The sequence below is a fragment of the Heterodontus francisci genome, chromosome 3, assembly GCF_036365525.1.
Source record: "Heterodontus francisci isolate sHetFra1 chromosome 3, sHetFra1.hap1, whole genome shotgun sequence".
NCBI classification, from domain to species: domain Eukaryota; kingdom Metazoa; phylum Chordata; class Chondrichthyes; order Heterodontiformes; family Heterodontidae; genus Heterodontus; species Heterodontus francisci.
The window spans coordinates 45,548,502-45,564,476 of record NC_090373.1 but is presented as its reverse complement, the minus strand read 5'-3'; the positions used below and the strand labels follow the sequence as shown (position 1 = coordinate 45,564,476).

At 44.3% G+C, this 15,975-nt stretch overlaps 1 protein-coding gene across 4 annotated transcripts in view; it reads left to right on the top strand.

Moving 5' to 3' along the window:
• The window catches only part of arhgef10 (Rho guanine nucleotide exchange factor (GEF) 10), a 346,362-nt gene that overhangs the window by 53,182 nt on the left and 277,205 nt on the right, over positions 1-15,975 (top strand). For all 4 annotated transcript variants that reach the window (XM_068021752.1, XM_068021735.1, XM_068021744.1 and 1 more), the window contains exon 2: positions 10,473-10,570. In XM_068021752.1, the coding sequence (XP_067877853.1) occupies positions 10,534-10,570 (37 nt within the window). In that variant the 5' untranslated portion in view covers positions 10,473-10,533. The remainder of the gene's footprint in view (positions 1-10,472; positions 10,571-15,975) is intronic.

Here is a 15,975-nt window from a genome sequence, read left to right as displayed (position 1 = left end):
ACTGAAGTGACTTCTGTAATTCCATTGGCAGTGGCCTGGTTCTCACCCTTCGTGCCTCAATTTCCCTGGGTTGTATGGAAGTTACTTGCAGCTGGACAAACCTTCCTTCCTTCCTGAATGACTGGGATCTTAATTTAATAACTTACGATTTGAACCTCTTCTGAAGTGTGGTTTGAGGTTTCTTCTGTGGAAGACAGCGTTATTAGTGGCTCTGTTTTAAGTCTGTAGGGTTAGTGTGCTGTTGGTTTTAGTTGTAGATACGCTTCATTTCACTTTACAGGAGGACAGAGTAGCTCTTTGACTTAAGCAGTGGTCCAATTACTTTTGGGTCAGGAACTTGTTCTCTCCATCACTCAAACTGGACAATAATCCAGAAACCTGAACTAATGACACGCATGACTGAAACATGAATTCCAATTCTACCACAGCAGCTGGGGAATTTAAATTTAGTTAGTTAAATAAACACCTTGGAATAAAAAGCTAGTCTCAGTCATGGTGACCATGTAACTACCAGATTGTCGTAAAAACCCACCTGGCTCGCTAATGTCCTTCAGGGAAGGAAATTTGCCATCCTTAACTAATCTGGCCTATGCGTGATTCCAGATGCACAGCAATGTGCTTGACTCTTAACTGCCTTCTGAAATGGCCTAGCAAGCCACTCAGTTGTACCAAATTACTGCAACAAAATAGAACGAGAACAAAACTGGATGGACCATCCAGCATTGACCTAGGCATTGGATTTGGACATGACAAACACACACACAGGCCAGTCGACCCTGAAAAATCCTCTTTGCTAATATCTGGAGACTTGTGCCAAAAGTGGGCGAGCTATCCCACAGATGAGTCAAATAACAGTTTCAGGTAGTCATACTCACAGAATCAAACCTTTCAGCCAATGCCCCAGACTTCTCCATTACCATCCCTAGGTATATCCTGTCCCACTGGCAGGGCAGTCTCACCAAGGTGGCAGTACACTGGTATATAGTTGAGAAGTAGTGGCTCTGGGTGTCCTCAAAATTGACTCTGGACCCCATGAAGTCTGATGACATCAGGTGAAATATGGGAAAGGAATCCTCCTTGTTACCTCTTCGTGCCCTCCATTAGCTCCTGCTCCATGTTGAGCATCACTCAGAAGAAATACTGAGGGTAGGAAGCGTACAGAATATCCGCTGGATGGGGAACTTCAGTATCTATCACCAAGAGTGGTTTGGTAGCAGCACTACTGACTGAGCTGGCTGAGTCCTGAAGTATACTCAGATACTGAAGCAGTCCGTGTAGAAATGCAGCAAGACCTGGACAATTTACAGGCTTGGGCTGATAAGTGACAAATAACATTCGTGCCACACAAGTGCCAACCATCTCCAACAAGAGAGAATCTAACCGTCTCCCCATGACATTCAATGGCATTATAATTGCTGAATCCCCCACTATCAACATCCTAGGGGCTACCATTGACCAGAAACTGAACTGGAGTAGCCATGCAGACATGATGTGCCTGTTTCTGTGCTGTATAACTCTATGACTCTATATAAATACCGTGGTTACAAGAGCAGGTCAGAGGCTAGGAATCTTGTGGCGAGTAACTCACCTCCTGACTCCCCAAAGCCTGTCCACCATCTACAAGGCACAAGTCAGGAGTGTGATGGAATACTCTCCACTTGCCTGGATGGGTGCAGCTCCAACATGGAGCTCGACACCATCCAGGACAAAGCAGCCCGCTTGATTGGCACCCCATCCACAAACATTCACTCCCTCCACCACCGATGCACAGTGGTAGCAGTGTGTACCATCTACAAGATGCACTGCAGCAATGCACCAAGGCTGCTTGGACAGCACCTTCCAAACCCACAACCTCTGCCACCTAGAAGGACAAGGGCAGCAAATACATGGGAACACCACCACCTTCAAGTTCCCCTCCAAGTCACACAGCATCCTGACTTAGAACGATATCGCCATTCCTTCACTGTTGCTGGGTCAAAATCCTGTAACTCCCTTCCTGTGGGTGTACCTACCTCTTGTGGACTGCAGCAGTTCAAGAAGGCAGCTCACCCGCCACCACTACCTCAAGGGCGTTTAGGAATGGGCCATAAATGCTGGCCTAGCTGAAGAGTAAAAAAACAAAAATCTGTCAGACTACGCCTGCGGCAGGTGGTGAGAGAGCCAACACGAGGAGTAATATACTTGACCTTATCCTCGCCAATCTAACTGTTACACATGTGTCTGTCCTTGACCGTATTGGTGGGAGTGACCATTGCACAGTCCTTTTGGGACACGATCCCCTTTTCACACTGGCGACACCCTCCATCACTTTGTGTTGCGCTACCACCATTGCTAAATAGGACAGACTCAGAACAGATCTAGCAGCTTAAAACTGGGTATCCATGAGGTGCTGCAGGCCATCAGCAGAATCTGTAACCTCACTCAACCATTTCCATCAAGCTAGGAGATTAACCCTGGCTCAATTACGCATGTAGAAGAGTATGCCAGGATTATGCCATAGACAGACTTAAGTGATTGCACAACTAAAGGATCACGTTAAAGCTCTGCAGTCCTGCCATGTCCAGTTGTAAATGGTGGTAGACAATTAAACAACTAATGGAAGGAGGAGGAAGGTCCACGGACATCCCTGTCCTCAGTGTGGCAGAGCCCCGCACATCAGTGCAAAAGTCAAAACTTAATGTTTGCAACCATCTTCATCCAGAAGTACTGAGTGCATGATCCATTTCTGCCTCCTCCCCAGGTCCCCACCATCATAGAAGCCAGTCTTCAGCCAATTCGATTCACTCCACGTGATATCAAAAATGGCTGAGCATACTGGATACAGAAAAGGCTATGGGTCCTGACAACATCCTGGCTGCAATGCTGAAGACATGCTCCAAAACTAGCAGTGCCTTGAGCGAAACTATTCCAGTTACAACACTGGCATCTGTCCAACAAAGTGGAAAATTGCCCAGGTATGTCCTGTCCACAAAAAGCAAAACAAATCCAATCTGCCCAATTACTGCCCCATCAATTTATTACAACCTTGGTCCAAGCATGAACAAAGTGCTGAATTCTAGAGGTTAGGTGAGAGTGACTGCCCTTGACATCAAGGCAGCACTTCAACAAATGTGATATCAAGGGGCCCTAGTGAAAATGAAGTCAATAGGAATAAGGGGGGGAAGAACTCTGCACCTGCTGGAATCGTACCTACCATAAAGGAAAATGGTTCTGCTTGTTGGAGGCAAATTATTTCAGCCGCAGAGCATTGCTGCAGAAGTTTGCAAGTTCTCCCTGTGACCGCATGGATTTCTGCCACAGCCAAAGACTTGCAGGTTGATAGGTAAATTGGCCATTGTAAATTGCCCCTAGTGTAGGTAGGTGGTAGGAGAATGGTGGGGATGTGGTAGGGAATATGGGATTAATGTAGGATTAGTATAAATAGGTGGTTGTTTGTCGGCACAGACTCGGTGGGCCGAAGGGCCTGTTTCAGTGCTGTATCTCTCTGACTCTCTGACTAAGTTGCTCAAGGCAACGTCCTAGATGAAACCATGTTCGCCTGCTTCATCGATAACCTTTCCTCCATCATTAGATCAGAAGTGGGGAATTTTGGCTGATGATTGCACAGTGTTCAGTTCATTAGCAACTCCTCAGATAATGGTCTGTCCATACCTGCCTGCAGCAATTCCTGGACAACATTCAGGCTCGGACTGATGTGCTAGGCAATGTTTCTGTCCAACAGGAGAATCTAGCCATCGCCCTTTGACATTCAATGGCATTACAGTTGCCTAATTCCCCACCATCAACATCCTGGAGTTATCACTGACTGGAAACTTAACTGGACCAGCTACATAACTACTGTGTCTACAAGAGTGGGTCAGAAGCTGGATATTCTGTGGTGAGTGACCACTTCCTGACTCCCCAAAGCCTTTCACAAGACAAAAGTCAGGAGTGCGCAGGAATACCCTCAGTTTGCTGGGTGAGTCCAGCTCCAGCAACACTGAAGAAACTTGGTACCATCCAGGGCAAAACAACCTGCTTGATTGACACTACCACCTTAAACATTCACTCCCTCCACCACCCTGGCGCAAAGTGGTAGCAGTGTGTACCATCTCCAAGATGCTGTGCAGCAACTCATCAAGGCGTCTTCAGCAGCAGCTCCCAAACCCGTGACTTCTGCCACCTAGAAGGATAAGGGCAGCAGGCACCTGGGAACACAACCACCTCCATGGTCTCTTCCAAGTCCCTCTCCATTCTGACTTGGAAATGTTCCTCCTTCATCGCTGAGTTAAAATCCTGGATCTCCCTGCCTAAGAGCACTGTGGGAAAACCTTCACCACAGGGACTGCAGTGGTAAAGAAGGCAGCACACCACTGCCTAAGGGCAATTAGCGGTGGGCAATAAATGCTGGCCTTGCCAGTGATGTCCACGTTCCGTTAGTAAACAAAAAAACGGTCTTTGGGTTTGCTGTGTACATGCAAACCGAGTACTTTGTAGCAAAGAAATTAAGATTACTTACATTGTGGCCTTTATGCCATCCATTAACTAACAGTGTGGTTCCCTACCACCTTCTCAGTTTCTGTTTTGGAGCATAGGAAGCAGCCCCGATATATTACTGAGGGGGAAAAAAAAATGTGATTTTGCAAATCAGTCCAGATTAAATACGTTGCTATGGTATTAAGGGAGCTCTCATTTGAAAATTGTTCCACACAAAGTAATCTTTTAGTAAGTAATTTTATCACGAAGATTTTCGGCCTATTTTTCTTTCAGATCTTCATATCCATTTTGTCTGTTAATGACTTGTTTTGATTGTCATATATCCTGTGGAAATGGGGAGCCTGTGGGTGATGATCGAAGTTTTAAAGGAGCATTAACTTCTTAAATGTTATAATCCTTAGAGTGTAGCTAATTCTGATTGTCGTTACTGAGGGGATTCATAAGACTAATGCTTCCCATGAGAGATAGAATGGCTTCTTAATAGCTGCTACATGATTCAACACCCTGAGACCTGTATCCACAATGACCAGGAGCACAATTAATTGCATCAAATAAGACCGCAACTCAAAAAGAGAGCACATTGGGAGGGAAGAAGGGGAGGTGTCATTTGGGTTAACCTGCACTAAATTTACTAGACATCTATGTGCTTCTGCTGTGCAGTTCAAGCTAATACACGTGGATTCATCCCAACTGCTAGTTCATTTTTTTTTTTTGTTTTTATTTATTCTTCCATGGGATGTGGGCATTGCTGGCAGGGCCAGGATTTGTTGCCCATCTCTAATTGCCCTTGAGAAGGTGGTGGTGAGCTGCCGCCATGAACCACTACAGTCCTTCTGGTGCGGGTGCGCTCACAGTGCTGTTAGGGAGGGAGTTCCAGCAACAGTGAAGGAACGGCAATATATTTCCAAATCAGGATGGTGTGTGACTTGAAGGGGAACTTGCAAGTGGTGTTTCCATGTGTCTGCTAGGTGTCCTTCCAGGTGGAAGAGGTTGCAGGTTTGAAAGGTGCTGTCGAAGGAGGCATGGTGAATTACTGCAGGGCATCGTGTAGATGGACACACTGCTGCCACTGTGTTGGTGGTGGAGGAAGCGAATGATTAAGGTGGTGGATGGGGTGCGGATCAAGTGGGCTGTTTTGTCCTGGATGGTGTCGAGCTTCTTGAGTGTTGTTGGGACTGCACCCAACCAGGCAAGTGGAGAGTATTCCATCACACTCCTCACTTGTGCCTTATAGATGATGGACAGGCTTTGGGGAGTCGGGAGGTGAGTTACTCACTGCAGAATTCTCAGTCTCTGACCTGCTCTTGTAGCCACAGTATTTATGTGGCTGGTCCAGTTCAGTTTCTGGTCAATGGTAACCCCCAGGATGTTGATAGTGAGGGACTCAGCAATTGTAATGCCATTGAAAGTCAAGGGGAGATGGATAGATTCTCCCTTCTTGGAGATCGTCATTGCCTAGTATTTGTGTTGCGCCAATGTTACTTGCCACTTATCAGCTCAAGTCTGAATGTTGCCCAGATCTTGCTGCATATGGACATGGGCTGCTTCAGTATCTGAGGAGTTGTGAATGGTACTAAACACTGTACAATCATCAGCGAACATTCCCACTTCTGAAGCAGCTGAAGGTGTTTGGGCTGGGACACTGCACTGAGGAACTCCCGCAGCAATGTCCTGGAACGGGGCTGAGATGATTGGCCTCCAACAATCAGAACCATTTCCCTTTGTGCTAGGTGTGACTCCAACCAGGAAGAGAGTTTTCCACTTCATTCTCATTGACTTCAGTTTGGTTAGGGCTCCTTGATGCTACACTTGGTCAAAAGCTGCCTTAATATCAAGAGCAGTCACTCTCACCTCACCTCTTGAGTTCAGCTCTTTTGTCCATTTTTGGACCCAGGCTATAATGGAGTCAGGAGCTGAGTGGCCCTGTAGGAACACAAACTGATCAACAGTGAGCATGTTGTTGTTTAATTGGCACTTGATAACACTGTCAACAACACTTCCATCACTTTGATGATCGAGAATAAACTGATGGGGTGGTAATTGGTCGGGCTGGACTTATCCTGCTTTTTGTGTACAAGACATACCTGGGCAATTTTACACATTGTCGGGTAGATGCCAGTGTTGTAACTGTACTGGAACAGCTTAGCTAAGGGCACAGCTATTTCTGCAGCACAAGTCTTCAGTACTACAGCGGGGATGTTGCCAGAGCCGATAGCCTTTGCAGTATCCACTGCCTTCAGCCATTACTTGATATCACTTGGAGTGAATCAGATTGGCTGAAGACTGGCATCTGTGATGCTGGGGATCTCAGGAGGAGGTCGAGATGGATCATCCACTCGGCACCTCTGGCTGAAGATTGTTGCAAATGCTTCAGCCTTGTTTTTTGCACTGATGTGCTGGGCTCTCCCATCATTAAGGATGCAGATATTTGTGGACCTCCTCCTCCTGTTAGTTGTTGAATTGTCTACCCCATTCACGACTGGACGTGGCAGGACTGCGGAGCAAAGGTATGTATAATCTTCTGTTATATGTGTGATCTTCTGTTGTATGTGCTTAGGGAATGACAATCATTGAATTACAGTCCTATTAAAACATTAAACCATGGTTTTAAAAGTATTTTGCAAATCACATGTTCATACACTGATATAAATTATGATCCTGATTTGTATTGTGTCCCATCATCATGAGTTTCAACAAACACAGTGGTTTGGGGGAAGGAAAATAGTTTTCCTGGGAAACATCCCCATTTGCTGTAAGTTTTATCATCAGATTGATTTTACTGGTGTACTAGTTTTAGGGAATAAGATTGCTTGAAAAAGATTTATTGTGATATCCTCCTGTTTTACTTCATTTCCAAATAGTTATGAATTGCAACATTTGCATAATACTTCCAACCACACTGCATGGACGTTCAGAAATATTAAACAAGCTATCTAAAATCCATTCTTCTGGTCACTATTATTGCAGCCTGATATAGGGGATGTGTACATGCCTGTGATTAAAACATGCCTTGGAAAAGGTTACAGCTGATGAATCAGTGTTTGTTAGAAATTCCAGCGAAGGTGGGACCATATTTTATGACTGAAAACTTCTGAGTCATCATGTATAAAGTGTTTCTCTGAATAAAGCTGCTGTGACATGTTGAATGCACTAAGATAGTGCAAATAGTTTTTGTCTTTAATTTGCACTTTGCTCACCTTTCCATTTCTATCTGATAGGACAGCAATGCAGTTTAATTAGAGATTGGATTAGCAACAGCTAATAGTTTACCTGTGGACTGTACCAAAAAACTCTTCAGAGGTACATGATGCCCATCTGAATTTCTTAAATATTTTCAGTTGAGTTTTTTTAAATTAATGCCCTTAGGGTCAACTACTTAGCTTAAAGATTTGCCTTGTGCTTCTGGTCAAGAGGTCATTTGGTTACATTAAGTCTAAAGCACAAAACTAAAGCACACTATTTGGGCCAACTGGTCAATGCTGTCCTTTTTATGTTCGACGTGAGTCTCCGCCACTACTCTTCATCTAACCCTATCAATAGAATCTTTTATTCATTTCTCCCTTTTTGTTTATTTAGCTTTTCCATAAATGGACCTATGCTATTTGCCTTAACTGCTGTTTGTGGTAGTGTGTTCCACATTCTAACCACTCTGTGCCTAAGGAAGTTTCTGCTGAATTTCCTATTTGATCTTTAATGATGATGATATGCCCTAGTTTTGGATTGCCCCACAGTTAGAAGTATTTTCTCTACACCTACCCTATCAAACCCCTTTGTTATCTTGAACAGGGTAGCAGTGTCATTTGACACCTCTGGGGGTGTGGGAGGGGGGTGCAAGTGCGGTCGTCATCCCTGTCCTTTTGTGAATCGCCCCAGGCCCAGGTAAGGGTCTCATGCTCAGGGTTACGAGCCATGGCCAATGGTGGGCCCACCGTATTTTTGGTGGTGATGGCGGAAGAGCTGGAACCACGAGGGACGACGGCTGCTTACAGGCGGAAGATCCTTTGGGAAGAGGACTTGTGTTTCCTTTAAAACACACATGGAGAAGGCAATGGGAAACCACCTCATGTACTTTTTCCCTCGTTGTATTGTTCATTTCTCATGAAAGTTTAAAAAATGGGAGACTCTGAAGAGCAACTGAAGAGGAAAGCTCAAGACTATGAGGCATGGAGAAATGAGCATAGGACCTGCCAATGGGCAGATCTCTACTGCAACTACTTCTAGATCCCTTTGCTCCTCTACCCTACTCAGACTCTTATTACCCAAGCAGTATGTGGCTTCTATTCCTCCTACCAAAATGCATCACCTCACACTTACCTATATTGAAATTAATTTGCCAATTAAATGCCAATTTTGCAAGTTTATCACCTTTCTTCCTTTGTGTTAACTACACCCCTCAATTTGGTGTGGTGTAGTCTTCAGCTAGTGCAGCAAGGGAGCAGCAGACAGACAACTGGCGAATGCTCTCAACATGTAACACTGTACACTGTAACCTGTCTAAACCTGTGATAACCATTTCTACTCTTCAGATATCTATAGCCCCAAGGCTATAGATTAGTAAATGCTTATCTCTGGGCTTACAGAGTAACTTTTAAATGCAGTATTGGCAGATATATACATCAACAGTTGTCAGTATTTTGGAGTGAATACTGTCGTGGAAGGTATGCATCCTGGTGTGAAAGTCATAGCTTTTCATTGTCAATAAATGGAGTGTTTGGAGCTTCCAATGGTAGCACGTTATTTGTTTTGAGCTCTTGATATTTTAGCATTGGAGCAGCAACAATCCTGTAGGAATTGAATCTTTTTGATGCAGTACTGCATAGGAAGATAGCAACTGAATGTTTCAGATTAGCAAAAAACCGAGGAATTTAACACCCTTGCCTTGCCTCAAAAGACTCCATCGTCACAGAAGGCCAGCGTCCGGCAGACTCTCGGACTCCACCCTCAGGATATAGCAGCATCTCCAACATCCTTCCCATGAAGTCAATGGTGCAACTGTCTTTAACCCCTTCAATAGCTTGAGTCCCAGTGCTGTTATGTCTAACTACTTCTAACTGCTGCCTGAGTCCCCTTCTATAATTGTTGTGACAAGCAGGTGAGGTAGGTAAACAGGAAGGTAAGAAAGGGAATTAGAAAAAAAAATAAGAACACAGAGAGGAGATGACATGAAGATGCAGGGAGATCATTAAAAGTTAAGGTTGAGTGAGTCCAAGAGATGGAAATGATGATGAAATAATATTTTGGGGAGTAGCTCTTCTCAGTTTGAGCCTTTATCCTGTCACTTGACTTAATCCTGTATCGTGTTAGTAGAAAGAGCTTAGGAGTTTCAGTTTGTGGATCATTCAGATAATTGGGAGACTGGGCATGAGGTTAAATAGGCACAAAATGTTAGGAGGGGAACCATCCAGAGTCCATGGGTAACTTTAAATAATTTTAGTTCTATTTTGCTAAAAAAAAAATCTTTTGCTAAAAGTATATTTTAATATGTTATTTCAGCTGTGGATATTGGAGTTGGTGCACAGATAAGATGGTTACTCAAAATGTGTAGGGGAAAGGAAATTGAACCATTTGGTTGGGTTTGAAGTGAGCTTTGGTTACACATTGATGGCTTTCCCTGCCTATTTGTGAAAGAAATTGATTTTGATTGATTTGTGCTCAGTCAGTGGGATATTTGAGTGAAACTATATGGTGGTTGTTAATCAAGTCGCAATTTGTTTGTGAGACATGAAACTAAGAGTTGTAATTAAAGATCTTGAATCCATAAATAGATATATTTTGCGAACTGCCTAGGTGGGCTGGGCTTCCTATTACTATTTTCGTTACTGCTGACTGATTTTTGTCACTATGTCCATGCAAGTTTTCACATTCTGCAGATAACAATAAAGGTTAACTCATACTGGATTTTAAGTGTCGAGCTCTGTGACTTCCAGCCAAGATCTTTTATTAATTTGTTTTAAAACAAATTCCACCGTGACTAATTATATTCCTTTTTCATACAGGGGATTGAATTTTATCAAGGGATGCACCGATGAGGAAGTTTATAGGTGAGGTCTAAGCAGCATGGATCAGGATGAGTTCCCACCCCCACCTCCTGAAGGTAAAAACTATACAATTCTTTAAGCCACACCCTATGTGCAAAATAGCTAAACATCATGAAATCTGCCGTGGTGACTGTAGATGCTTCTGGGTGACCAATTGCATAATAGGTGAAACTGGGCCGAAATGGAGGTGGCGAATTTTCACTTATTTCAGGAATGCACAAGTCTTGGGCATTTCTAGCATTTTTTGAATATCATAGATTTTTTTTCATCCATTGTGATTTGTTTATGAAATTACTTTCATTCCTTTATAACAAGATAATTACCCATGGGGGCCTATCTGAATTCATCCATCCAGAGAGATTCTCCTGTTCCTCTCCCATCCACTCCCTGCCCCCCACCGCAACCCCCACTACCTTATAACATTGAATTGTTTCTTAAATCATTTTACAGTTATTACGTCCTCTATCTGAAAGGTTAGTCCACATATCCTAGTATTCGAATTTAAACTGAAAGCAACTGCTTTCCGCTATGTGCATTGTACACTATTTTCTCAGCAAGCCTTCTGCCACCAGTGAGCATTTTGATCATGGGATGGAGCAAAGTAGCCAATTTTATCCCTGCAATTTCACCCATGAGCACATTTCTTAATATTTTCTATGTTGTGATGTATCCACCCAGTGGATAATGTCACTTTAGTGGCTCTTGTATGTCATTGTAAGCAGGATATTATACTACGGGTTGCATTTTTGACTCATGAGGAGAACCACAATGCATATTTTCATGGAGATATTTTTAATGCACGTAATGGCCACAATTTAACCACTCAGTGCGTAAACTTGCGAGACTGTCTTTCCTTTTCTCACAGATGAGAAATTTTGTGCATTAAACAACGTGCCTCTAACAACTGTCTTGTTCACTAGTAATCAGCTAAAATACTTCCTTCAACCATGGTGTGGCAATTCTGCTCTGAAACATTGTATCTTCTGTAACGTTAATGTGTGCAAGGCCATTTTAACTGTAGGATGTCCCTTATTTCCTGATTTACTGTAAGCTGTTTGATAACTTCATTTTCCAGCTGGTGAAATGTACCGCGGGCATGCTATGTTTAACCATGTTCGCAGATCTGACGTCGCAAGTTATGCATTGTTTAATTGGATTTGCTTGATGTGCTCTAGACCTTGCCGGGCCCCTAGCCAAGCTGTTCCAGTACAGCTACAACACTGGCATCTACCCGGTAATGTGGAAAATTGCCCAGGTATGTCTTGTACAGAAAAAGCAGGACAAATCCAACCCGGCCAATTACTGCCCCATCAGTCTACTCTCGATCATCAGTAAAGTGATGGAAGGTGTTGGAGACAGTGCTATCAAGTGGCACTTGCTTAGCAATAACCTGCTCAGTGACGCTCAGTTTGGGTTCTGCCAGGGCCACTCAGCTCCTGACCTCATTACAGCTTTGGTTCAAACATGGACAAAAGAGCTGAACTCAAGAGGTGCGAGTGACAGCCCTTGACATCAAGGAGCCCAAGCACCCTAGCAAAACTGGAGTCAATGGGAATTGGGAAAATACCCAAGTGGTTGGCGTCATACCTAATGCAAAGGAAGATGGTTGTGGTTGTTGGACGTCAATCATCTCAGCTCCAGGACATCACTGCAGGAGTTCCTCAGGGTAGTGTCCTAAGCCCAACCATCAATTTCCTTCATAAGGTCCGAAGTGGGGATGCTCGCTGATGATTGCACAATGTGCAGCACCATTCGTGACTCCTCAAATACTGAAGTAGTCCGTGTTGAAATGCAGCAAGACCTGGACAATATCCAGGCTTGGGCTGATAAGTGGAAAGTAACATTCACGCCACACAAGTGCAAGGCAATGACTATCTCAAACAAGAGAATCTAACCACCCCCCCGCCCTTGATATTCACAGTCCTTATGATCACTGAATCTCTCACTATCAACATCGTAGGGGTTACCATTGACCAGAAACTGGACTGAAGTAGCCATATAAATACCGTGGCTACAAGAGCAAGTCAGAGGCTAGGAATCCTGTGGTGAGTAACTCACCTCCTGACTCCCCAAAGCCTGTACACCATCTACAAGGCACAAGTCAGGAGTGTGATGGAATACTCTCCACTTGCCTGGATGGGTGCAGCTCCAACAACACTCAAGAAGCTCGCACCATCCAGGACAAAGCAGCCCGCTTGATTGATACCCCATCCGCAAACATTCACTCCCTCCACCACCAAGGCACAGTGGCAGCAGTGTGTACCATCTACAAGATGCTCTGCAGCAATACACCAAGGCTCCTTAGACAGCACCTTCCAAACCTGTGATCTCCACCAACTAGAAGGACAAGGGCAGCGGTTGCACGGGAACAGCACCACCTGCAAGTTTCCCTCCAAGCCACACCATCCTGACTTGGAACTATATCGCTGTTCCTTCACTGTTGCTGGGTCAAAATCCTGGAACTCCCTTCCTAACAGCACTGTGGGTATACCGACGCACCAATTGAGGCCCTTAAGTGGCAATTAAGGGCCTCACCCTGCCACTACTGGTAGACGTAGAGAGGATGTTTCCTCTTATGGGGTAATCTAGAACGAGAGGTCATATCTTTAGGATAAGAGGTAGCAGATTTAAAACAGAGATGAGGAGAAATTACTTCTCTCAAAGGGTCGTGAGTCTGTGGAATTCACTACCCCAGAGTGTGGTGGATGCCGGGATATTGAGTAAATTTAAGGAGGTAATAGACAGATTTTTAATAAGTAAAGGGTTGAAGGGTTATGGAGAACGGGCAGGAAAGTGGAGTTGAGGCAGAGATGAGATCAGCCATGATCGTATTGAATGGTGGAGCAGGCTTGAGGGGATGAATTGCCTGCTCTTGCCCCTAGTTCTTATGACCTTATAGCAGGTGGGACTGTTGCCATGCGGCAAACATGACGTGCAAACCCTTGCGAGGTTGCTTGTGGTTTCCTGGGGAGGGTGGTCCCTTGTTGAGAGGCCTTCAGTGCCTGATCGAGGGACCAGGCATCAGGATGGGGGGGTCCTGCTGAGAGCCACCCTCTTCCTTTGCTGCCGACCCCCCTATACCCACTCCTCTGTGACCCACACCCCCCCTGTGCCCCCACCCTGCGAAATTCCTCCTGCCATCACCTAGCTGTAGCCTGAGTCACTCTGCGATCCTGGGCCTTCAGTGGGTGTCTTCCCTGCAGCAGACACAGCCTCCTCAGTGATGCTGCTGAGCAAAAGAGCTGGCAATTCCCGGCTGGCGGGACGCCCCCTCCCCTAGTCCAGGTCCTCATCCCAGGAAAGACCCGCCGGTGACCTCTCAACTACCTGATTGTTTCGACATATTGTGGGCCTTCCCCAAAGGGGACAACGCGGGTCTCTCACCAGCTTTCCAGCCGGCGGCCAAGACCCCCGTCACCTCTGTAAAATTGCCCACCCCCCACCCCCCAAAGTTTTGAACTCCCCCACAAGTGAAAAAACTTTTTCTGTGGTCTACCCTTTCAAACCCTTTGATTATTTTAAAGACCTCTATCGCCTCTCAGCTTTCTCTATTCCAGAGTGAAGAGTCCAGTCTGTTCAGACTTTACCCTCATTTCTGGTATTATTCTTGTGAATCTTTTTTGCATTCTCTCTAAGTTTAACATACCTTCTCTGTGCCTTCAGAAATTAACCCTTCTGTCTGGTTTGCTTTTTTATGGCCTTATTAACATGTGTCACTACTTTAAAGTGACTTATTTATCTGGATCCCTAGATCCCTTTGCTGTTCTACCCCACTCAGACTTGTCAAAGCGTAGTCCACACCATCCTGACCTGGACAATATATCACTGTTCCTTCATTGCCGCTGGGTCCAAATCTATGAACTCTCTACCTTCACAGCTTTGTGGAAGTATCTTCACCGTGCAGACTGCAACGGTTCAAGAAGGCGGCTCAACGCCACCTGCTCAAAGGCGACTTGGAATGGGCAATAAATTCTGGCCTTGCTGGTGATACCCATATCACGTGAATGAATTTTAAAAATGCAGAAAACATTGTATGAGTGTACATAATTAGCTGTTCCAATGTTAAAGAAAAACAAGTTGACTCCTGGGCAGAGATCTTCCTGTTGAGGACTGTTGAACCACATTAAAGGTGTGGCTGACACATTAGTGTCGAGCAAACCTAGACTTGAATTGACCAACACAGAATGTGAAACTATCCTGTTCATTTGTTTATTCATATTTATTTTGTTTTGTATTTGCTCCTCTGCTTGTATTGCACTACATGTGTCAGTGATGTTGAAGTAAAGAATGGAATTTAGAAGCAATTCATTATGATTTCGAGCAAAATCTGCAAGTTCCCTTTTTGACTGATTAGCAAATGTGTTTGCTGTAAAACCACTGCTGTAATTTGCAAATCATCCAAAAAATTATTATAGCCAGCAAATGGCAAGAAGAAAAGTGAACTTAGAGTAAAATAACTTAACGATTTGATCAAGCTCCACCTGCTTTTTTGTACTCTATGCAGATGTTAGTTTAGTTTAGTTTAGAGATACAGCACTGAAACGGGCCCTTCGGCCCACCGTGTCTGTGCCGACCATCAACCACCCATTTACACTACACTAATTCCATATTCCTACCACATCCCCACCTGTCCCTATATTTCCCTACCACCTACCTATACTAGGGGCAATTGCTAATGGCCAATTTACCTATCAACCTGCAAGTCTTTGGCATGTGGGAGGAAACCGGAGCACCCGGAGGAAACCCACGCAGACACAGGGAGAACTTGCAAACTCCACACAGGCAGTACCTGGAATTGAACCCGGGTCACTGGAGCTGTGAGGCTGCGGTGCTAACCACTGCGCCACTGTGCTTTTATAGGCAAACTTTAATTCCCTTTGAACTAGAAAAAATCAAAATTGTTTTGTAATAGTGGGGTACAGAATGAACAATGATTTTATTTTAATTATTAAGAAGTGCTTTGTAAATAATGCAGGTTCCCGTTGTATCTTCCCAAACTTACCACTTAATAGAAAATGCCACACTAACATGAGATAGGATTTAGGCTGAAACTGAGAATCATGTTTATTAAGAAGTACCATTAAAATGAAGCAAACAGCATATTAAAATGCCTTATGTAACTCCGTTTCTTTCAAAAGAATAGAAGTTAAGAAACTTTAGTGGCTCTCTGCAGTATTTTAATGCATCTTCGTTGATGAGCTTTGGCAACAGAATTGAACCTGATGAATTCTTCTGTTAGCTTTCTCCTGCATTGTGAGAAGGGAACTGACGCATACTGGTTATCACTCTCAGTTATGTGATTTTCTTCCCTTTGATCCAGGCTTCCACAGAAGAGGAACAGTTATTGTTCATAACTAATCAAAGCTGTCCAAAAGTCATAGACTGAAATATAAGTGATTGAGAGACCAGTGATTAGTTTTAGTTATTTCTGTTAACTTTGTGCCTCTTAGCATTTGCACAT